The 23,011-nt window shown below is 40.8% G+C and overlaps 2 protein-coding genes across 2 annotated transcripts; one reads left to right on the forward strand and one right to left on the reverse strand.

Annotated features, from left to right (window-relative positions):
- On the reverse strand, positions 1-13,225 carry LOC124862363 (retinoid-inducible serine carboxypeptidase-like). The gene is made up of 13 exons (XM_047356232.1): positions 13,071-13,225; positions 12,741-12,880; positions 8,451-8,540; positions 7,659-7,814; positions 6,961-7,035; positions 6,587-6,659; positions 5,523-5,560; positions 5,310-5,438; positions 2,136-2,220; positions 1,915-2,028; positions 1,661-1,798; positions 492-655; positions 1-217 (listed from the first exon to the last, which is right to left on the reverse strand). Exons 1-13 carry the CDS (start codon positions 13,129-13,131, stop codon positions 155-157), a joined length of 1,326 nt encoding a protein of 441 aa, XP_047212188.1. The 5' UTR covers positions 13,132-13,225; the 3' UTR covers positions 1-154.
- A 1,879-nt stretch (positions 13,226-15,104) lies between these two features.
- Positions 15,105-21,105, forward strand: LOC124862334 (coilin-like). The gene is made up of 7 exons (XM_047356188.1): positions 15,105-15,381; positions 16,151-17,105; positions 18,003-18,092; positions 19,536-19,583; positions 19,696-19,765; positions 20,728-20,816; positions 20,999-21,105. Exons 1-7 carry the CDS (start codon positions 15,131-15,133, stop codon positions 21,044-21,046), a joined length of 1,551 nt encoding a protein of 516 aa, XP_047212144.1. The 5' UTR covers positions 15,105-15,130; the 3' UTR covers positions 21,047-21,105.
- Positions 21,106-23,011: the final 1,906 nt, after the last annotated feature.

The following is a 23,011-nucleotide window of genomic DNA, read 5'->3' on the forward strand; positions in this document are numbered from 1 at the left end:
TAAGTATAAAAAAAGAATTTTATTTAGAAGCTGGAATTTACTGAACTTAAAATCAAATACACCTGATATCTGGAAGTTCATTTTGGAAAGCAAGGAAATCAAGATGATTTTTGTGATTGTCAGAGCCATCCCGGCTGGCGCAACAGTGGGTCAATCAGTCCTGCTGAGTGATCATCTTCAGCATTTGCAAGGCCATGGGTCCCTGGTCTGAGGGAATCTAAGAGATATAACAGGAGATTACAGCTTAAAGCTGAATTTCTACTATTTTTCTATCAAATAGTATGCACTGTTTCAGTGCTTCATAAGTCAACACCAAGCACAGAAGCCAATGAAACATGCAAAATCTGTGTACTTCTCAAGCAAACACGTTCTACCATCTACAATTTCATGCAGATCTACTCTGTACCCTTAAATGTTTGCCGGCTTAACAGATTGTTTTATGAAATTCAGTATTTAAAAACTCAAGAAGTTCGAACCAGTTGAAATTTTACCATGTGTCCAGCTTTAAGGATCCAATAGAATCCAAAGTTCTTGTAAGTCTTGTAGAAGGCTCCAGTGACTCCTGGGGCGGCTGGGTCATCAAGGGGGGTCCACCTCTGCTGGGTGAAACTATGAAGTCCCTCCCACGTCAGCTGCTTCACCCAAAGCTCCTGACCTGGAAGAGAAACAAAGCTTTTTATTCACAGAACTAAAGCTAGGTGGCTGCAATGTAACTTAGAGTTGGCTAAATGTGTTTACTAGAGATGTACCAATGAAAACCTTGTTTTAGGTTTTTGTAAAGCCAATTCAACTTTCTCTTTAAGAACTCAAAAAATATTTGAAAGAAAAAAAACTGAAAATATTTTTGTAGCCTCTGGGTTATTAAATTAGAAGTGGAGGTGTTGTTACAGTGCATTATTAGGGCAGTCAATGTAAAACAGGATTTTACTAACAACACTGTTGCTTTTAAAGTTGAAATAGTTTGGTATACAGACATATTCCTCTTAACTGTGGTTTAATTTTTTTATGTGATATAATCAAGACTGATCAGTAAAATTTGGGTCAGATATACACTCTGAGAAGAAAAAAAATCACATTTTCACAATCATTTCACAAAAAGAGACAAAAGAAATTCTTCAACTTGCAACATAAAAAAATTGATGGAGTTAACTTGACTAACAGTAATCTCAGTGTTTAATCCTTTGAGCAAGCAGAACCTCAGAAGATTTCCCAAAGGCTGCCAACATATCCAAACCCAGCACGTTCCAAGATAGACCGGCTGAAAGCTCAAAAACATAAAAAGATAACTATGCATTCTGCCTTCTTGTTATCTGCTGAACATCTTGCTCTCTCGTCTCTTGCAACCTGACTAACCGCAGGCATGTCTCTACACCTCGTCAAACATAGTTTTCTTTAAAATAGATTCTTACGTACAGTACCTGTGTGTTCTCTGACTTCAGTTTAAAACAAATTACTAATACTGAAAATGGTAAACATTGAATGTTCTACAAACAGGAACAGCACCCCCTCCAAATTTGGTTGTAAGTGTAAACTAGTTGCATTTAGGTCCAGCATGCCCAGAAAAAAGATTGTACTTTTGAGTTTCATACAGGCTGTCCACCAGCCTCTGCCTCGGTGCATCTCTAGTGTTCACATATCATTGATTTAGAAGCTCATTTACCCATGGTGTCCACTATAAGATCCAGCTGGCCATTATAAACTGTGACATTGACTCCAGCCATTAACAACTGGTCCACTATGTCCACCACTGGCCTCATAAAATCACCAGCCATTTGGCTGAACACTTTCTCTGCTTGACCTGAAAACCAGTTGAGACAAGGACAAAGGTCGGGAAGGCACAAAACATAATACATTAATAATGACAAGTTCATTAGGCAGTATGAAATAAGGAGACTCAATCCAACTCTATGGTACCTCCCCAAGTGACATTCTGAGGGATGATAGCCAGTTTCTTTCTTACTGGCCCGTTCATCAGCTCACTCAGTGATTGCTTGTGCAGAGGGTGAATGTGGCGGCGAGCTTGCAGAGCTAATGCAAAGAAGAAAAGCACATCAGTTAACGACAGGAATAAATTAGGCCCACTCTTTATAATTTAATTTATTAATTGGAGTCTGGATTTAGACACAGTGACATACAGATGAAGTTTTCTCCTGCAGAAGAAGCAAGTTTATCATCTGGTTCCTGGGTTAGAATGTTGTAGAAGTTCACCCCATTGGTGTTCTGGTAAGAAAACAGTTTTAGTGATTTAGACAATAAATATTTTACTTTTATTATTCAGGCCTAGTATTATAACCACTCACCTAATTGTGAGCATGTCTTTACTAGTTACTAGTTTAGTGATGGTCAGTGTTAACGGACTCAGGTTTTTTAACTGTAAAGTTGGATTGTTATGCTAATACAGGTCCTTCTCAAAATATTAGCATATTGTGATAAAGTTCATTATTTTCCATAATGTAATGATGGAAATTTAACATTCATATATTTTAGATTCATTGCACACTAACTGAAATATTTCAGGTCTTTTATTGTCTTAATACGGATGATTTTGGCATACAGCTCATGAAAACCCAAAATTCCTATCTCACAAAATTAGCATATCATTAAAAGGGTCTCTAAACGAGCTATGAACCTAATCATCTGAATCAACGAGTTAACTCTAAACACCTGCAAAAGATTCCTGAGGCCTTTAAAACTCCCAGCCTGGTTCATCACTCAAAACCCCAATCATGGGTAAGACTGCCGACCTGACTGCTGTCCAGAAGGCCACTATTGACACCCTCAAGCAAGAGGGTAAGACACAGAAAGAAATTTCTGAACGAATAGGCTGTTCCCAGAGTGCTGTATCAAGGTACCTCAGTGGGAAGTCTGTGGGAAGGAAAAAGTGTGGCAGAAAACGCTGCACAACGAGAAGAGGTGACCGGACCCTGAGGAAGATTGTGGAGAAGGGCCGATTCCAGACCTTGGGGGACCTGTGGAAGCAGTGGACTGAGTCTGGAGTAGAAACATCCAGAGCCACCGTGCACAGGCGTGTGCAGGAAATGGGCTACAGGTGCCGCATTCCCCAGGTCAAGCCACTTTTGAACCAGAAACAGCAGCAGAAGCGCCTGACCTGGGCTACAGAGAAGCAGCACTGGACTGTTGCTCAGTGGTCCAAAGTACTTTTTTCGGATGAAAGCAAATTCTGCATGTCATTCGGAAATCAAGGTGCCAGAGTCTGGAGGAAGACTGGGGAGAAGGAAATGCCAAAATGCCAGAAGTCCAGTGTCAAGTACCCACAGTCAGTGATGGTCTGGGGTGCCGTGTCAGCTGGTGGTGTTGGTCCACTGTGTTTTATCAAGGGCAGGGTCAATGCAGCTAGCTATCAGGAGATTTTGGAGCACTTCATGCTTCCATCTGCTGAAAAGCTTTATGGAGATGAAGATTTCATTTTTCAGCACGACCTGGCACCTGCTCACAGTGCCAAAACCACTGGTAAATGGTTTACTGACCATGGTATCACTGTGCTCAATTGGCCTGCCAACTCTCCTGACCTGAACCCCATAGAGAATCTGTGGGATATTGTGAAGAGAACGTTGAGAGACTCAAGACCCAACACTCTGGATGAGCTAAAGGCCGCTATCGAAGCATCCTGGGCCTCCATAAGACCTCAGCAGTGCCACAGGCTGATTGCCTCCATGCCACGCCGCATTGAAGCAGTCATTTTTGCAAAAGGATTCCCGACCAAGTATTGAGTGCATAACTGTACATGATTATTTGAAGGTTTATGTTTTTTGTATTAAAAACACTTTTCTTTTATTGGTCGGATGAAATATGCTAATTTTGTGAGATAGGAATTTTGGGTTTTCATGAGCTGTATGCCAAAATCATCCGTATTAAGACAATAAAAGACCTGAAATATTTCAGTTAGTGTGCAATGAATCTAAAATATATGAATGTTAAATTTTCATCATGACATTATGGAAAATAATGAACTTTATCACAATATGCTAATATTTTGAGAAGGACCTGTAAATTCTGGTGTGACTAAAAGAGCAGTTGTTTGTGTTTATTCTGTATAAGTGTGCTATGCTTCCTGGTTGAGAATGCCAGAGTTCAGGTTCACTCCTTCATTCATTGCTCTATAAAACCACACATCATCCAGGCTGGAACAGTAATCTATGTGGACTGAAAATGTTTGGCTTTTGATTCCTGGTCATCAGGTCTGAATGCTTCAGGTCATTGTCCTGTTGGAAGGTGAACCTCCATCCCAGTCTTATATCACAGGCAGACTGACAGGTTTTGCTCCAGAATATTCCTGGATTTAGCACCATCCATCTTTCTCTCGCCTCGGACCGGTTTCCCAGACCCTGCTGCTGAAAAACATCCCCACAGCATGATGCTGCCACCCCCATGAGTTTTCCTTGGCCGAAAAGTTAAATTTTAGTGTAATCTGAACAAAGCGCCTTCCTCCATACATATGGAGAGTCACTCATAAGCCTTTTGGCAACCTCAAAAGATGCCTTTTTTTTTAATACTAAGTAATGGTTTACTTGTAAGTGTATGGCTTATTATCGGTTGCACCAGAACGTTTTCGGGGCTTCATAGCAAAAGGGATGGAAACATATGCACGTTCCAATTTTCATTTTTGTAATTTTTCTTTAAATTATTTTTAATATATATCTTTTTCTCATTTCACTTCACCAAGTTAGTCAATTTTGTGTAGATCCATCACATAAATAAGATTAAAAAGCACTTAAATTTCAGGCTGAAATATAACAAAATAGGCAAAAAAGCAAAGGGGGGGTGGGGGGTAAATACTATTGCAAGGCACTGATTATCAATGAGCAAATCCCACTGGTTCTGGAACTTGGAAGTGGAAAACAGTTAGGATTTGTTGTCATACTCAGATCCAAATTAAGAGGTAGCTGGAACACGGAGTAGCCACCACCACTTGTTCTTGGCTCACTGCTGTCTCCTCCAGGTCTTACTGTACTGTGAATTCCAGATAGATTTTTTCCAATGCCCTTCTTTTTTGGGAAGTTTCTGATTAGGTAAATAATATTGTGTTTGAGCAACTCATCTGTTTGGCCGTTGGCAGGTTTTTGTTGTATATCAAAGTTAATATGTTATAAATTTGCTTTGAAAATAATTTATGCCAAAATTACCCCTGATAAAAGCCTGTATACTTCCAGATGTACTTTAATTATAGTGTGAAAACCATTGTGCTCGACAACTGTGTTAATTAATGTTTATCACTTGAGTGGTCATAATTTTATGGCTTATAGGTTTATATAAACTTTCAGCTTTAAAGGCTCCAGTGTGGTACCAACCTGCTCCACTACTGTCTCGGTGATGGACCACAGCTCAGTCGCTTTAAGAAACTGCTGCTGCTCCACAGCTTGCTTCACCTTCTCCGCTGCATTACTGACATCAGCCAGGCCATAGTCGTCCAGTAGGGACTGCACACAGCAGGTCAGATGAAAATTAAACACCACAGCTTAGAGCCACCGTCATTAATGACAAGCATGTTGTGTGTTACTCACAGTAGTATAAAGGTATGGACCCCATGTCATCACAGAATCTGGTAATAAAACAAGTGTTACCAAACCAAGTTGGAAGCTATTGGTTACCAGCTAAATAAAACCAATAATTAAATTCTGCAAAACAAAAGTGATTCAACTGCAAAAGCATAAAGCCATTTACATTTAAAAACAAATAAAAAAATAGAGGAGTTTACTGGTCTTTACTAATTTGTTTCCTGTTTTCTTCAATGTCTAAACTATGGAGCCCGGCAAGCGTCCGGGGGTAAAAAAACAAAAAAACAAAGCCGGTGGAAATCCGTGCTCACTCTGTTAAACTGTGCGTTCAGTTTTGCAATCCGTGTAGTCAGTTTACTCAATGACATCTGTCAAGAGTTTGGACGTGTTTGGAACCTTAGTGTAACAAAAATAAAGTCATAATACAAGCTAGTGTGCTGATTAAAACCTGGCAGTGCTTTAAGTTTATACAACAACAGATCCACTGAACTTACTTCGCAGGTGTGGGCCATGCGTCCAAACTCTCGACAGATGTCACTGAGTAATCTGCGTGCAGGAACGCAAAACCGAGAGCATAGCTTAGTAAAGCGGGAGCACGGATATCCTGTACTAAACTGTTGAGTCAAATTTGGACAAATAATTTTTTTCCCCTGAAGACAATGAATCAAGAGAAAAAATGTACTGCTTGTTGTTTGACAGAGGTAATATGTCTTACTCTAACAGGAAAAAAGGGAATTACAAAATGATCTTTATTTAGATCTCTAATCAGTGGCCAATCAAATGAAACTTGGACAATTCCAATCTCTGGCAGACTGGTGATAATTTTTTCATCCATACAAATGTGGATCCAAAATTAAGACATGGTTTTCTTTTTTTAAGCGGAAAAAAGAAAACATGTTTTGATTACAGCACCACCTATTTGTATGGCGTGAAAGTGTAGACTCACTAGGGATCTTCGTTGCAAAGGTTTTTAAGACCCAAAATCTGACTGTGCAGCATTCTCTGCTGTTTTTTGATTCGAATTTGGAACAAAGGTTAAACTGCAGGGTCAAAGACTGACTGATACTGACCCAACGGGGAAATCCACGAGTCTCCAAGCGCCACACCTGCAAATTTGCATTTCACTGAGCCTTGGGCTATAGCCTATAAACAGACAAGTGGCACAGATAAAACATCATGCCTTGTTGTCAGGAGAAGCTAAAGTACCCTTATGAATTAATATAATAAGTCCAAGTCATATTATTAAAAATAACTTCCCTTAATGATAAAGAATAGGACTCCTTAGCATTCTGGAAAAAAACTAAGACTACCTGCTATTATTATTGGCATGTGTGGCCAGTCACATGACAGGTGCTTTACACAGACTTTCCACTATCAACACAGTTATCTGCTATGCTACTAAAGCACTGAGCCTGCTACTAGACTCAAAGAGTGGTATGCTTACCTGGCTGAGTTCCAGTGAGATGGCAGCTGCCATCTTTCCACCATATGACTCAGAGAAGATGTAGAAAGGGATGCTCTACAAAGTTCAGACAATAGTTCAGAGCACACCTGGCACTGCAAGTCAACTATACTAGTTGAAATCATTTCAGGACATTTGATATTTAATTAGTCAAAGGGACAATGTGACGCCAGTGTCTGAGATTTTTAAATATTCAAACTGTCCAGAATCTGTTTTAGCAAAACAATAACGAAAAATCTTTCTCTGATTTTCTTTCGGGGAGAATAAGGGAAGAACTTTGACAACCTGACAGGTGCTGAAACTGGGGTGACCAGATCAGCTCTTTTTTTTCTCACTCAGAAACACCACATTTACTCCACTTTGTTTCCTGTGTCTGAGTGAGGTCTGAATAGTCTCAGTAACCATGTCCATCCTGTGCTATAATATGTTAAGAGCTGCACACATGTTGTCCTTGTAGTTGTCTTATTTGAATTATTTTAAATAGCAAAAAAAAACCTCTTTAAACTAAGATTCGGCTGTCTGTCAAGTAAGATGAGAAGATGATGGAAATTTTTCACACAATCCCACTTAACAGCATAATCAATTTAATAACTTAACTCCTTTAAGAATCAGTCTAGGTACCAGTAAATCGTTTCCTAAAAGATAGCCAAACTATTTAGGCAATATTGAAGTCAGCTAACCTGGAACTCTGGCAACTGTGTGAAGAAATGTTTGAGCAGCACCAGCATGTCTGAGGCCACTGTGGAAACGTTGGTAGCAAAGCGATCAGGCTGTTCAGTGTAGCTAAAGCCAGTGCCCACAGGGTTGTCCACAAATAACACGCTGGCTGCCTGCACCTACAGGACACATCGCACACACACACACACATGAGAAGCAATTAGAAGCTTTTAATTTTTTTGTTTTGTAAATAAAAAAATCTGCACTAGTATGGAATAAAGAAAAGAAACAACCTATTACAAGCTGAATTATATTTTCGAACATCCTCTATGAAATTTCCCACATTTATAAGAAATGCAACTAAATTTTTATCTAAGACCCTACCAAACACTTCTCCCAATAAAATCTGTATATTAGTTTGTAGTTGTATCATGACAAAATATGAAAAAAATCAAGAGGTGAGAATAATTTTGCAAGGCACGGGTTTTTTAAAACACTCAATAATAATATAATAATAATAATAATTAGTATTATTATTATTTAGACTTTATTGATCTCACAATGGAGAAATTATCCTTTGCATTTAACCCATCCCTTAGGGAGCAGCGGGCTGCCATTGTGCGGCACCTGAGAGCATTCTGGGGCTAAGGGTCTTGCTCAAGGGTCCAGAGTGGCAGGCTGTAGCATTCGAACCTCGGTACTTGTGGCCTCTCCAGGATGCAAATATCCTGCTCTCCAACCACTAGGCCATCACTCCTCAAACTGATTACAATAACAATATCTATGATCATTCAAATCTTGAACCACCATCTTACCCAGCTTGTCTTCCTGGGCTCTAGATCCCTGTTCAGTGGTCCTATCTCTTCAAAGTTGCCAAAGCCACTTCCTGATCCTCCCGGTCCACCCTTCAAACACAAAGCAGAAACATGTTCTTTTTGGAACAGCTTAATTTTTTCCATTTCCGAACTTGTATGCATTGTCTATAGAGTATGTGTTATAAGCCTAGCTAATTTCTAGGTTAATGTTTGTGCTGGATATGGAATATATATGTATCGATAAAAGAGAAGCAAAGTGAAGAAGCAGACCTGTCAAATCAGACACTGAATGTCTGCAAACACAGAGTGCCTCTACGGAAGAATACACAACATCACCAGCAGCTGCTGAAGTTCGATAGGGTTCGCTTTGTGGGTTTGCATGAATCCAGGTGGTTGGTTCTTGGAAATGCCAGGAATATGGGTCACACAGATGTTACAGAGGCCTAAAGCTGGAGCCAGTGGTTGAATTAAAGCACTCACACAGAACATGCTGGTTCCCAAGACAGACCAATCAAGGCACGGTCATTGTGTAGTCCATCAAGCATCACAGAACTGTCGAAATGATGGCCTGCCATTGGAACGCAGGTATTGGACTCTTTTCAGAGATGACACAAAGTGGGTGGGGGCCTTCATATCTCCACTGGTTTCAAAGCCAGCCACTGTTACAAATGAACTCAAACCCACAGTGGGACCTGTTTTTAAACTTACCTGACTGTTGGTAATGCTGCCTAATGCATTTAATAAGGCATCCTTCTTGGTGGTGACCATTACTCACTGGTTTAACTTGTCATCAGAAGCTCCAGCAATGTTCCCTTCACTTGTGGTGCCTAGTTTAGATCCTGACAGGTCCTTGCACACCAAATCATTTTTATAGCTGGATGATCTACATGTGGACCAAATTTCATCCAGACAATTCCCTCTGGGTGCTTATTTAATTCAAGTCACTAGCATAATTTCTCAAAAAAAATCCCTGAGATTAAATGTTTTTTCTCAATCTGTGAAATGGTTGTACAACTATGCCCACTTACTGCAGTGTCTTTTTGAGCAACTTCCATAATATGAAGTTGGTCTTTTTTGATGTTTAATTTTCCAGCTGTTGATAACTTAACTGCTCATGGAATAATACTTATTTAGAAAAACAAATGTGAGCAGAAAGGCTGTTTATTGATGGGAAGTTCATAATCAGGCAAGTGAACCTGGTCAGTCGGAGGACGTTTTTACAAAGAATAAAGTTTCATAACAGACACTGTTGGATGGTTAGTTCCTCCTCTAAAGTTACTAATAGAAGCACCATTGGTCTTACTCATCAGGTCACACCATGTTTTCTTCTATCAACAAACATTTAAAAAGTGGTTGTCCTTTCACAGTCCATATATCGCTTTAAAAAACAAGCATTTTAATAAAATGTTACTGATGGACGTGTCACTATTTCTTTCACAGTCATATTTGATTATAGAAAAGTTCATTTATTTCAGTAACTTAGCTCACTAAGTGAAGCACATAATATAGTTTAATTCCACACAGACTGATGGTTTCAAGCCTTTATTTCTGTTTATTATGATGATTTTCTGTTAACAACTAACAGAAACATGACATTTAAGACAGACAGACAGACAGACAGACAGACAGACAGACAGACAGACAGACAGACAGACAGACAGACAGACAGACAGACAGACAGACAGACAGACAGACAGACAGACAGACAGACAGACAGACAGACAGACAGACAGACAGACAGACAGACAGACAGACAGACAGACAGACAGACAGACAGACAGACAGACAGACAGACAGACAGACAGACAGACAGACAGACAGACAGACAGACAGACAGACAGACAGACAGACAGACAGACAGACAGACAGACAGACAGACAGACAGACAGACAGACAGACAGACAGACAGACAGACAGACAGACAGACAGACAGACAGACAGACAGACAGACAGACAGATAGATAGATAGATAGATAGATCACATTAGACCAATAAAGAACATCTTTAATCCAGAAATCTGGGCTTAATGAAAAGTACAGGGGTTGGACAATGAAAGTGAAACACCTGGTTTTAGACCACAATAATTTATTAGTATGGTGTAGGGCCTCCTTTTGCAGCCAATACAGCATCAATTCATCTTGGGAATGACATATATAAGTCCTGCACAGTGGTCAGAGGGATTTTAAGCCATTCTTCTTGCAGGATAGTGGCCAGGTCACTACGTGATACTGGTGGAGGAAAACGTTTCCTGACTCGCTCCTCCAAAACACCCCAAAGTGGCTCAATAATATTTAGATCTGGTGACTGTGCAGGCCATGGGAGATGTTCAACTTCACTTTCATGTTCATCAAACCAATCTTTCACCAGTCTTGCTGTGTGTATTGGTGCATTGTCATCCTGATACACGGCACCACCTTCAGGATACAATGTTTGAACCATTGGATGCACATGGTCCTCAAGAATGGTTCGGTAGTCCTTGGCAGTGACGCGCCCATCTAGCACAAGTATTGGGCCAAGGCAATGCCATGATATGGCAGCCCAAACCATCACTGATCCACCCCTATGCTTCACTCTGGGCATGCAACAGTCTGGGTGGTACGCTTCTTTGGGGCTTCTCCACACCGTAACTCTCCCGGATGTGGGGAAAACAGTAAAGGTGGACTCATCAGAGAACAATACATGTTTCACATTGTCCACAGCCCAAGATTTGCGCTCCTTGCACCATTGAAACCGACGTTTGGCATTGGCATGAGTGACCAAACGTTTGGCTATAGCAGCCCGGCCGTGTATATTGACCCTGTGGAGCTCCCGACGGACAGTTCTGGTGGAAACAGGAGAGTTGAGGTGCACATTTAATTCTGCCGTGATTTGGGCAGCCGTGGTTTTATGTTTTTTGGATACAATCCGGGTTAGCACCCGAACATCCCTTTCAGACAGCTTCCTCTTGCTTCCACAGTTAATCCTGTTGGATGTGGTTCGTCCTTCTTGGTGGTATGCTGACATTATCCTGGATACCGTGGCTCTTGATACATCACAAAGACTTGCTGTCTTGGTCACAGATGCGCCAGCAAGACGTGCACCAACAATTTGTCCTCTTTTTAACTCTGGTATGTCACCCATAATGTTGTGTGCATTTCAATATTTTGAGCAAAACTGCTCTTACCCTGCTAATTGAACCTTCACACTATGCTCTTACTGGTGCAATGTGCAATCAATGAAGACTGGCTACCAGGCTGCTCCAATTTAGCCATGAAACCTCCCACACTAAAATGACAGGTGTTTCAGTTTCATATGTCCAACCCCTGTATGTGTAATATCTGCTTAAAAGTTGGTATTTTCAAAACATACAGTATCTCACAAAGTGAGTACACCCCTCACATTTTTACATCTTTTCATGGGACAACACTGAACATATGACACTTTGATACAATATAAAGTAGTCAGTGTACTTGTTAAACAGTGTAAATTTGCTGTCCCCTCAATATAATTTAACACACAGCCATGTATTACCAGCTGGCAGCAAAAGTGAGTACACCCCTAAGCAAAAATGTTCAAATTGTGCCCAAAGTGCCAATAATTTGTGTGGCCACCATTATTTTCAGCACTTAAGCACATCTTAAGAAGAGGCTTCCTTCTGGGACGACAGCCCTGCAGAGCAATTTGATGCATGTAGTCTGAGAACTAACAGGCTGACCCAGCACCTCCTCTACTTCTCCTGGCATCATTCGTACATCTATTTTCAAAAGACAACGTCTAGATATGACGCTGAACATGTGGATTCAACTTCTTTGGTTGACCATGCGAGGCTGGTTCTAAGTGGAACCTGTCCTGTTAAACCACTGTATGGTCCCAGCCAACATGCTGCTGCTCAGTTTCAGAGTGCTGGCAGTCTTCTTCTAGGCCAGGGTGTCAAACTGGAGTCTTTGAGGGCCGATGTCCTGCAACTTTTACATGTGTCCCTGGTTCAACACACCTGAATCAAATGGCTGATTTACTCCTCAATATGACTTCATTTTCTGATTCAGATGCGTTGATGCAGAGAAACATCTAAAATATATAATGAATTATTTACTCACCTTTGTGAGATACTGTAGGCCTACTTTTAATCTCAAACGTGCCTGATCTGAACGCATATTTCAAATTTAACATGACTATATATGAACGAAAAGCTGTAACTCAGATCAACACACGCTGAGAAACACAGATGAGGACAAGCTGATGTGAAACTACAGCTGGTTAAAGTGCAATAAACCATCTAAATGTTCTGTTTGATGGGATTTTTTTTTTTACCTGCAGCCACATGACCAGCGGCAGATCCTGATGCTGAGCAGACGGACTGTCAGAATAATAAAGCCACCAGAACATGTGAGCCCCGGGTCTCACTTCCACATAGTCCCACACTTCTTTACCCGAAGGCGGAGAGGAAAACCCTGCAAACAATTCAGATACGTTACGTTTCTACATGGACTCTTCGATCAACTTTGAAGATCAACTATATGTTTACCACGTTATTGACAAAGCTTTACTTTCGGTTTGCAGTCAGCGGAGCTTTCAGGGGATGACCAGACAACAATGAAACGGTAGGGTCTAGTAAGTCAGGGAAAAATTCAGGAAGCATACCTTTGAAGACGAGAACAGATAGAAGAAAGAAGACACCGAAGAGTGCAGTAGACTGAGCCATTGTTTCAGCCAGCCGCTCTGCTCTGATTCAGGCACAAATATCACATGACAGCAACCCAAGTCAGCTGACACACACACAGGCGTCAGCTGAGGGAGGGTCTTCTGCTTGTAGTGTCACACCTACACATCATCACATCTATAGTGCACTAGTTCCAGTCAAATACTACTGCATGGAGCAGAAACATTTACAGCAGAGGTGCCAACTCCTGGTCTAGAGAGCTGCTATCCTACAGCTTTCAGATACCTCTGCTCCTACACCCTTAAATCAAATGACTAAATTCCCTCATCAGCATTCAGTCATTCAGCTCTGCAGAGGCCTGGTAACGACACAATTATTTGATTCCGGTGTTTTGGAGCAGGGATGCATCTAAAAACAAAGCTGCAGGATAGTAGCTCTCTAAACAGGGACGAGGTCTAAATATGGTTTAGTATTTTAAATAATAGGACGATACACACCTTAGAAACACAAAGCGAGCATTAAAATAAGAAAACTATCAAGGGAATGAACGTAAAGATGTAAACTTAATAAAGAAATCCGTAAAGCATTTGAATTATATAACTGAACCATTGATTGTGTTAATTAATAATAGATTCAGTGAAAAAAATAACAGCGTTTGAGCCTTTTGGGTACTGAACATTATTCCATCAATGTTCTATGATTTTGACTATAAAGCTGCATGAAAAGCACCCAGAAATGTAAATATTTTTTCAGTCCACATACAGTATGTTCATACAGAGTATATAACATGTTTGACCTCACTTTAGTGCTAACCTTTCTGTTCTGATAACTGCACACTATGGTAATAATAATAATAATAGTTTGTTGGTGCAATCAGTATTTTTGTTTATATCAAAATCTACAAAAAACCAATGGTAAGAATAAAAATAAAATTAAAAAATTAAATGTAATCCAAAGGAAAGAAGAAAACATGATTTTCACCATTAAGTCATGAACTTTAAATGTACACTGAAATTCAAACACTTAGATTGTAAAATAAACACTTAGATTAGTTTGTAAAGTATAATTTAGATACAGTATATTACAAACATGCATTCTCAAAAGAGAGGGCATGGATGCTGATTTCAAAGTGCCATCATCAGTCACCTCCTCTACATGGATTACATGAAAATGTATTGCAAGAATGAGCGAGACATCGACTCACTGATCCACCTAACCAGGATATACAGCAAGGACATTAGAATGTCCTCTGAGTGGTTAGAGTGAGCTGAACTGAACACAGAGGCACCAATCAGTGCAGCACTGGAACATGCACAAGAGGTCTACCAACTAGACAGAACCAAAGATGCCCCCTGAAACAGTGGAGTGTATAACAGCGGGTGCTAGATGCTGGCAGGTAAAGCATACATTGAATGCCACAACTAAGTGACGGGAACAGTACACAGGAGCCTCTGTGCCTAGTATGGATGAGAGGTCCCCCAGTTAAAGTGGGAGACAGGTATGCAGTGGTGGACAAATCAGTAAAGAGTGCAGTAAGGATAGATATAACAATCCCAGGTGACAGAAGGTTGTACAGAAATGAAAGTATCCAGTGGTAGTGGACAATAGAAGAAACACGTTTGTTTTTTTCCTGAATTACAAAAATCTATTTTTTTTTTTTTACTTTATAGACAGAATCAACTGTTAATGGAACTTTTTTAATTTATTATTAGTGCAGCATTAGTTTAAAGTTGCAAACACCTTTTTTATTTTACACCACTTAATTCTAACATCTGTGCAAACAATTTGAGAGGCTTATTGACAGTGTTGGTAGGATAATTATGACACTCTAATTATCCTGAAGTTGAACTTCTCAATTCTGTAAAAGGTTAGTTGAGTATTCTCTGAACGGTAGAAAGCATGATACAGTGGTAGACAGTGGGTTGAAGTACCATATCCAGGCCTCTAGGGGCAGTATTGTAAGAGCTGCAGGCTTTTGAAAGATCCTAGCGGAAGTTCTTGTTGAGGAGTTTGCCTGGGAGAGTATGAACTGTGTCGCCTCATGGCTGCTCACGGCAACACGTTTATTCGCCTCCGCTTGTTCTTTGACTACCCGCCGCCGGCCGCCGTGGGGTGCCGCATGTGTTGGCTGCTCGTGGACCTGAACACGTGCCGGGTGGTGGCGGACCTGGAGAGCATCATCAGGGAGAGGTTCGAGTTCAGCCGCAGCAGCATCCTGAGCCTGTTCATAGAGGACTGCTACCTGCCGCACACGGAGAGCATCTACGTGGTGCGAGACAACGACAACATCAGGTGCGGGTTCAGTTACCACTGGCCGGAACAGGTCTGCATATGGTCGGCACTGTGCTGGTGCTATTTTACAATTACATCTTATTCCTCTCATCTGTAATTTGGATCCACCTTTAATGCTCAGACTTGTTCCAGTTTATGTGCTGAAATGACTTAATATTCTAAACAGTTTCACAGAGAAGGGTTGTTACAGAGCTTTGAAAAATGATTCATTCTTGAGCTGTCTTGGTAGGTCTGGTTGTTCCATCCTCTCTCCCTGTTTAGATGATGGATTGAACAGAGCTTGGGATATTGTTGTAGAATCTAACCCTGCTTTAAACCTCTCCACAACTTTCTCCCTGACCTGTCCATGCTGACTAGTCTTCATGATGCTGTTTGTTCTCTAACAAACCTGAGGCCAGACTCAGATTACATTACACACAGTTAACTTATTTCCTAACTAGATGACTTCTGATTGTAATGGGTTGCACAAAGTTTTCTTCTAGGCATTAAAGAGGCTGAAACGAATTTTATGCCACATTTCCCAGATTTATTTGTTTAAAAAAAGACGTGCAATTAGTTTCCTTCCACTTCACAATTATGCTCTAAGGTTTCTTAGCTTTTCACATAAAATCCAACTAACTCACACTAGTGCTTGTGGCTGTAACATGACGAAACGGGAAAAAGTTTAACAGGTGTGAATACTCTAGAAGACACTATATGTGGGAACCTTTGCATATAGTAGAGGCCAGGGATAAGACTATTTATAACATAGCTGTGTTTTTGTGACCAGGGTGCAGGTGGGATGTCTGGCTCAGGTGAATGGACACAGCAGCTGTTCAGAGTCGGCGAAGATAAACTGCAAAAAGAGGCAAAGAGACACAGGAGAGGTTGGAGCAGGAGATGGACCAAGCATAGAGCACAAGAAAAAGAAGAAGAAGAAAAAGAAGTTGGAGGATGGCACGGCAGATCAGACTAACTTGGCTAAAGTTGAAAACAGGAATAAGATGTCACAGACAAAGAAGGCCACTAAAAAGAAGAAAAAGACAATGGAGTCTGTGGATAATAGCCATGCTGCTGTCCCTAAAGCAGCTGCTGCCCCACACAAACCCTCAGGCCCGAAAAAGACCCCAGCGGAGAAAATCAAAAAACTGAAAGCTCCTTCATCAGATTCCAGCAGTAGCAGCAGTGACGAAGATAAAACTTCTCATCAAAAATTAGCCAAGAAACCCCACACCACCTCTGCTGCCTCAAAAGGACCTCCAAACCCCAAACCCACCCCCAAAAAATCTCAACCTCCATCATCATCTTCCTCCTCAGACACGGACTCCTCCTCGGATGAGGAAGACAGTTTAAAAGTCCCCCCCAAAACCCAAGCTTTATCACCCAAAACCAGCAACTCCAAAACTCCTCAGGCTGCTCCAGCCAAACAGTCTGAACACTGTGCTCAGAAACAGGCTTCCAGCATAGAGGAGCCTCCTCACGACAAAGTGATGGAGCCCCACATCCAAAACAGTGAAGAGGAGATCCAGCTGGTTATCCGGCGGCCGCAGCAGCCTACCCTGAACATACCCAGCCAGGGTCTCTGGAGAGGCCTCGGCAGGGGCAAAGACAGGAGGTGGGCTGGAGGTGATCCTGGAGGGCGCACCAGGGGAGGAGGTCAAAGCAATGTACAGTGCTTCAGTAATGGCACAAAGGATCCTTCTTACCAGACTGATTCTCTGATCAACAAGTCTGTGGTTTTGCAGGTGTGTCTGCAAATGTTTGCTCTATTTCTGTGTATCAGGACAGCTACACACAGAGGGTTACTGTAAATAGGATTTAAAGATTTTATCAAAGTAAAGGATTTGTAAATTTGAGCATGTTGAAGTTTTACAGCTACTAACTTTAGTTTTTTAGGATTTTATATGATAGACCAACACAAAGCAATTTGAAGTGGTGCAAAAGGATTCATGGTTTCCAAAGTTCTTTATAAATAAAAATCAGGAATGGTTGGTGTGCATTTGGATTTTATATCACTGTCAGATTAAAAAGGGCTCAATCCAAATGCATGCCACACTTTTCAGATCTGAAAAAAACTGTAGAATTTCCTTCTGCTTCATATTTATGTGCTTCTTTGTTTTGGTCACATAAATCCCAGTAAATGTCCTTTCTTTTCCTGCTGTAAAGAGGCATAAATAATTTTTCATCGAACCTTATCACCCCTGTGTGTCAGTGATTGTGCTGTTTAGAAAGGGCTGACCTGCAGGCTTTGCAAAATTGAAGTAAAGGTGTAAGGCCAACATGTTTAAGGCAAGATGTCGGCAATATTTTCATTTAAACAAAAGTGAAGAAAAATGAAATGGTGTCCAGCTTGTTCTCACCTGTGGAGCACCACTCAGTCTCTTTGTTTCCATATCTATTTAGACCAAAATAATATTGAGGAAAAACTCTTGAGTTCAAAAAGATGAAATGTGATAAATAACCAAGGCTGCATGCAGTCTTATTAGCCTTCAAAGTTGTATTTGGTCAGTTACACTCTATCAGCTTTATATCCTAGCAGTTTAGACACAGATGCATGTATGTATATAGCCATTATATCATCTTGTTAAAATTGATGTATGGACGGATAGTAACTTATTGACTGCATATTTCCCTCTGTGTAGAATGAAGAGAAACCAGTTCCTAAGAAGGACTACAGCTCCATGCCCCTGTTAGCTGGACCTCCTCAGGTGGGCCAGAACATTGTTTTTAAGGTAAGTTTGGATGAGGGCTGTTAACTACCTTTAAAATAAATGTTCTTTGCTTTGCCAAAAATGTGAAAATGACTTAAGTATTTGACTAGTTTGGAATGTTAGTTTTAACTCTTTCCTTATTTTAAATTCAAGACTTAATTTGTAAAACCTTTTCAGGTGTTTTTACTGTTTACACATCAACCATCAGGAAAATAATTCAAGATTTTCAGATGTTTTAATGCATTCTAGTTTGTTTCTGCTCTGCTCCAATCCTCTGTTTTATCTGCTTAACCACAGCAGTTTATGTTTATCAGTTAAAGAAACAGTTCACCCAAAATAAGAATGTGTTCATGTTCTGTCCCACAAGAACTAGTTTACACTCATCAAAAACATGAATGTCATTCATTTTGAGTTTATCATGGATTTTAACCCCACATATCCAAACTTTGGCATAATTCTCGGTGCCTGTTTGACTCCTCCTCTTCAGTCTATGAATCTCAATAAGATTAAATCCCACCACTGACTGCTTTTAATCTCATTAAAGTATGAGCGTATCATGCTGTGGAGCTGTTAGACTGCCAGTGGTACTGGTGGGTAGAATAGTGGAGGACTACCTTGACATTCTACAACTTCTAGACCGTAGTAAGTTGAATAAAATGTGTACTATGCTGAAAGGTGTTGTCAGTGACAGCAAGCAAACCAGTTTAAGCGAACTTTACTGCCAAGGTAAAAAGTCAGTCACAAGTATGCCAGAAGGTTGCCAATGGCTGCAAAATGTGTTCTGACCGTGCAACAAGAGATCCATATGAAAGAAGTTGTTTGTATTGTCATTCCACCCTGAAAAAAGATAGATAAAAATACAAAATAAAAAAAATTAAAAACTGATTGACATTCATGCCCATTCAGGCTGTATGTAAACGTCTGACTGGACTCTACCTGTTGTGTGTACCACATCCTCCCTGACATAATATTAAATTCCCAGGTCACACGTACAAGGATCAGGTGAGAAGTTCCACTGGAACATTAGTTTGAGTGGAGTTTCAGACAATTCATTCATATTGTTACAGTTCTAGACCAAATAATTCATTGGCTAAATAGGCAACAATCTACAGGCTAAAATAAAACTGCCCCCGCCATTAAAACCTAACATTGGTAGGAGAGTGGATGTGTTGCGGATCTCTGGTCAGTGGGTATATGAGCAGCAGTTGGTGACAACATGAAGGAGTCAGATCACCTTATAAACCAACTATCACATAAAATCCACTGAGGAGACAGATGTGACCATGATTTGCTGAGCAGAAGTGTTGACTTGAGCTTTATGATGTAAATGCTGTAAAACTCTCTTTTTCCCAAACATGCCGTTCAGGAAACGTCTTTGAACACTCTTACCTTGACAGGAGAAAGGAGCTATGTGTAGTTTTGGTAATTTCTCTTCATCTTCTCCAACCTTTCATTTATTCACAGTTGCTGGAGCTAACAGAAAACTACACACCAGAAGTATCTGAATATAAGGTGAGTCAAATCATCTTTGAAGTCTTTTGCCATAGTGCTGCATAAAACTTCAAAGTTCGTTCTAGTTAATCCATATGTCCTTCAAACACTCATACATGTTTTTATACATCAGGAGGGAAAGATTGTGAACTTTGACCCGATGACCAAGCAGATTGAGCTTGAACTTCTTAATACCTCACAAGGTAGGAACCATTTTTGCATGGGTGTACGAAACCTTCAAACACATTGTACAGAACAATAATAATCTGGAGTAGGACGTGTACTGGCTAGGAACATGGAAGTAGATAACTGAATCACCCCAGATTGTGTGTTAATCCTTCCTCATTACTTGACGAGGTTTCTTTCTCATGCTGCATATCAGCTTCTAGAATGAAGTCCTGATTGATGGTGACCCATTCTTGTTCACTGGTGCCTGGAGTTCATCAGTTTCTTGGCTTCTGTGTATTCCTCTGCTGTGGGAAAGTTTACCACCTGTTCTCTTAGAGGTTTCCTGACTACATATCTATAAATTGTAATGTTTTGATCTGCGAACCTCTGTATCACCTTTGTCTTGTGATCCGGTGCACCATCATTCCTGTTCCTGGATTTTTGGGAGAAGTTGCTGTTGGAGGAGAGTTGCCAATGCTGAGCTCTGTCATCAGATGAAGCACGTTTTGGTAACGCCCTTCTCAGGAAGAGTTGGCCTAGCTTTTGCCAGAACCCTTTGGTGGTTCAGGAGATTTCTTCACTGCGACCGAACATTTCACACTGTTAGGACAAGATTTCTAGCACATCTGGCCAGTTTTATAGAAGTAAATCTGACTGTTTAAGAAGTTAAGAGATGGTTTTCAGCTAGACTCTTTTGCAGCTTCATCTCCCGCTTTGCAAATGTGAGTTTAATTATTATTCCCACACAGTACTGTGTTTAACACATGGCCATATTTTAATAGTCTCTCTCTGCAGGATATTTCTTATCCAAACATTATCTCATGGCCACAAAATAAATTGCTTCCTTCCTTAAACTAAATGGGCTTCATGAGCCTAAATAAAGAGCTGCGTTAATGGAACATGGTGCATCATTATCAGAACACTAGATGTCATCAGTGTTGTATGTTTCATTTACTCAGTTCTATAACACACATCTGTGATTATATTTCCCCACCAGCTCCTGCTGAACCAGGCAAGTTTGACCTTGTCTATCAGAATCCAGATGGCTCAGAACAAGTGGAATACGCTGTACAGAGAGGATCTTGGGTAAGTTGCAGCACCTTCTAAAGATGTGTCCATGGAAGCTGTGAAGCCTCTTAGTTTGTTGTGATTAAAATTGAATTAATAATAGAATCTCTCAATTTGCAGACAGACATTTAAGTATTTGTTTACTAGTTGTTAAATCAATCCTTATTCTTATTCATCTGCCTTCACTGTTTCTTCTACAGGTGATGGAACGATGGGAGTCTCTGCTGGAGCCACGACTGATCATTTAAATATGGAAAAACATCACTTTGTTTATTAAATGAAATAAATTTGCTTTGATGAAAGTTTATTTATTTTGGAACCTATTTTCTGGAGCTGGGATTTTATTCTTTGTATATTGATGTGACTATGTTTGGTTTTCTATTAAAATGTTGCTAATAAAATCTTGCATTCTCTGCACTAAGTATACTGTATACTGTAGGGATGCATGATATAAGGAAATTAGACTTACTTGCTTTTATGTACTTCGCATATGTTGCATTTGCCAAATTTCACCAACAGAATGAAAGTTGTCAAAAAAAGTTCTTTGACCTGAATGCTCAGCATTTATAAAGCTGAATGGGCAACCAGAGCAAGTCAACATGGTTGAGGTACTGAGCCTACAAGAAGCGGACCAGTATACAAGGAATACAATCTTGTTTATACCATAGAAAACAGGCAATCATTAGAAAAAAATTGAGAAATGTACTTAGAAAGTAATTATGTAGACAGGTGTGTGTACAAATTCAAGACCCAGGGACGAGTACCAATAGGATTAAAAATAGTCCAAAATGTTTAGAAAAAAGGAGCTTATGAATGGAAGCAGGACTTTCTCAAAACTTGGTTTGATGTAAATAAACTAATTCAAAAACCTAAATTTATGTTTTGGAAATCCAATCAAAAGATCATTTTAACTTAGATTTTTCATTATACACTGCTCAAAAAAAATAAAGGGAACAATCAAATAACATCCTAGATCTGCATGAATGAAATATTCTCATTGAATACTTTGTTCTGTACAAAGTTGAATGTGCTGACAACAAAATCACACTAAAATCATCAATGGAAATCAAATTTATTAACCAATGGAGGCCTGGATTTGGAGTCACACACAAAATTAAAGTGGAAAAACACACTAGAGGCTGATCCAACATTGATGTAATGTCCTTAATACAAGTCAAAATGAGGCTCAGTTATTGTGTGTGGCCTCCACGTGCCTGTATGACCTCCCTACAACACCTGGACATGCTCCTGATGAGACGGTGGATGGTCTCCTGAGGGATCTCCTCCCAGACCTGGACTAAAGCATCCGCCAACTCCTGGACAGTCTGTGGTGCAACATAAAGTTGGTGGATGGAGCGAGACATGATGTCCCAGATGTGCTCAATCGGATTCAGGTCTGGGGAACGGGCGGGCCAGTCCATAGCTTCAATGTCTTCATCTTGCAGGAACTGCTGACACACTCCAGCCACATGAGGTCTAGCATTGTCCTGCATTAGGAGGAACCCAGGACCAACCGCAGCAGCATATGGTCTCACAAGGAGTCTGAGGATCTCATCTTGGTACCTAATGGCAGTCAGGCTACCTCTGGCGAGCACATGGAGGGCCATGTGACCCTCCAAAGAAATGCCAAACCGGTCATGCTGAAGGATGTTGCAGGCAGCAGATCGCTCTCCACCGTGTCTCCAGACTGTGTCACGTCTGTCACATGTGCTCAGTGTGAACCTGCTTTCATCTGTGAAGACCACAGGGCGCCAGTGGCGAATTTGCCAATCCTGGTGTTTTCTGGTAAATGCCAAGCGTCCTGCACGGTGTTGGGCTGTGAGCAAAACCCCCATTTGTGGACGTCAGTCCCTCAAACCATCCTCATGGAGTCGGTTTCTATCCGTTTGAGCAGACACATGCACATTTGTGGCCTGCTGGAGGTCATTTTGCAGGGCTCTGGCAGTGCTCCTCCTTGCACAAAGGCGGAGGTAGCGGTCCTGCTGCTGGGTTGTTGCCCTCCTACGGCCTCCTCCACGTCTCCTGGTGTACTGGCCTGTCTCCTGGTAGCGCCTTCAGGCTCTGGACACTACGCTGACAGACACAGCAAACCTTCTTGCCACAGCTCGCATTGATGTGCCATCCTGGATGAGCTGCACTACCTGATCCACTTGTGGGTTGTAGAGTCCGTCTCATGCTACCATGAGTGTGAAAGCACCACCAACATTCAAAAG

The sequence above is a fragment of the Girardinichthys multiradiatus genome, chromosome X (genome assembly GCF_021462225.1).
Source record: "Girardinichthys multiradiatus isolate DD_20200921_A chromosome X, DD_fGirMul_XY1, whole genome shotgun sequence".
NCBI classification, from domain to species: domain Eukaryota; kingdom Metazoa; phylum Chordata; class Actinopteri; order Cyprinodontiformes; family Goodeidae; genus Girardinichthys; species Girardinichthys multiradiatus.

Bases quoted from the DNA above. Each gene is read 5' to 3' on its own strand.
- LOC124862363 (XM_047356232.1), bottom strand. From the start codon at position 13,131: ATGGCTCAGTCTACTGCACTCTTCGGTGTCTTCTTTCTTCTATCTGTT. The intron at 5,561-6,586 runs GTCAGTATCAGT...TTTTATTACCAG, and splicing joins CTCGTGGATTTCCCCGTTGG to ATTCTGTGATGACATGGGGT. The intron at 5,439-5,522 runs GTGAGTAACACA...TGCTGTGTGCAG, and splicing joins GTCCATACCTTTATACTACT to TCCCTACTGGACGACTATGG.
- LOC124862334 (XM_047356188.1), top strand. From the start codon at position 15,131: ATGGCTGCTCACGGCAACACGTTTATTCGCCTCCGCTTGTTCTTTGAC. The intron at 17,106-18,002 runs GTGTGTCTGCAA...CCCTCTGTGTAG, and splicing joins ACAAGTCTGTGGTTTTGCAG to AATGAAGAGAAACCAGTTCC. The intron at 19,584-19,695 runs GTGAGTCAAATC...TTTATACATCAG, and splicing joins CAGAAGTATCTGAATATAAG to GAGGGAAAGATTGTGAACTT.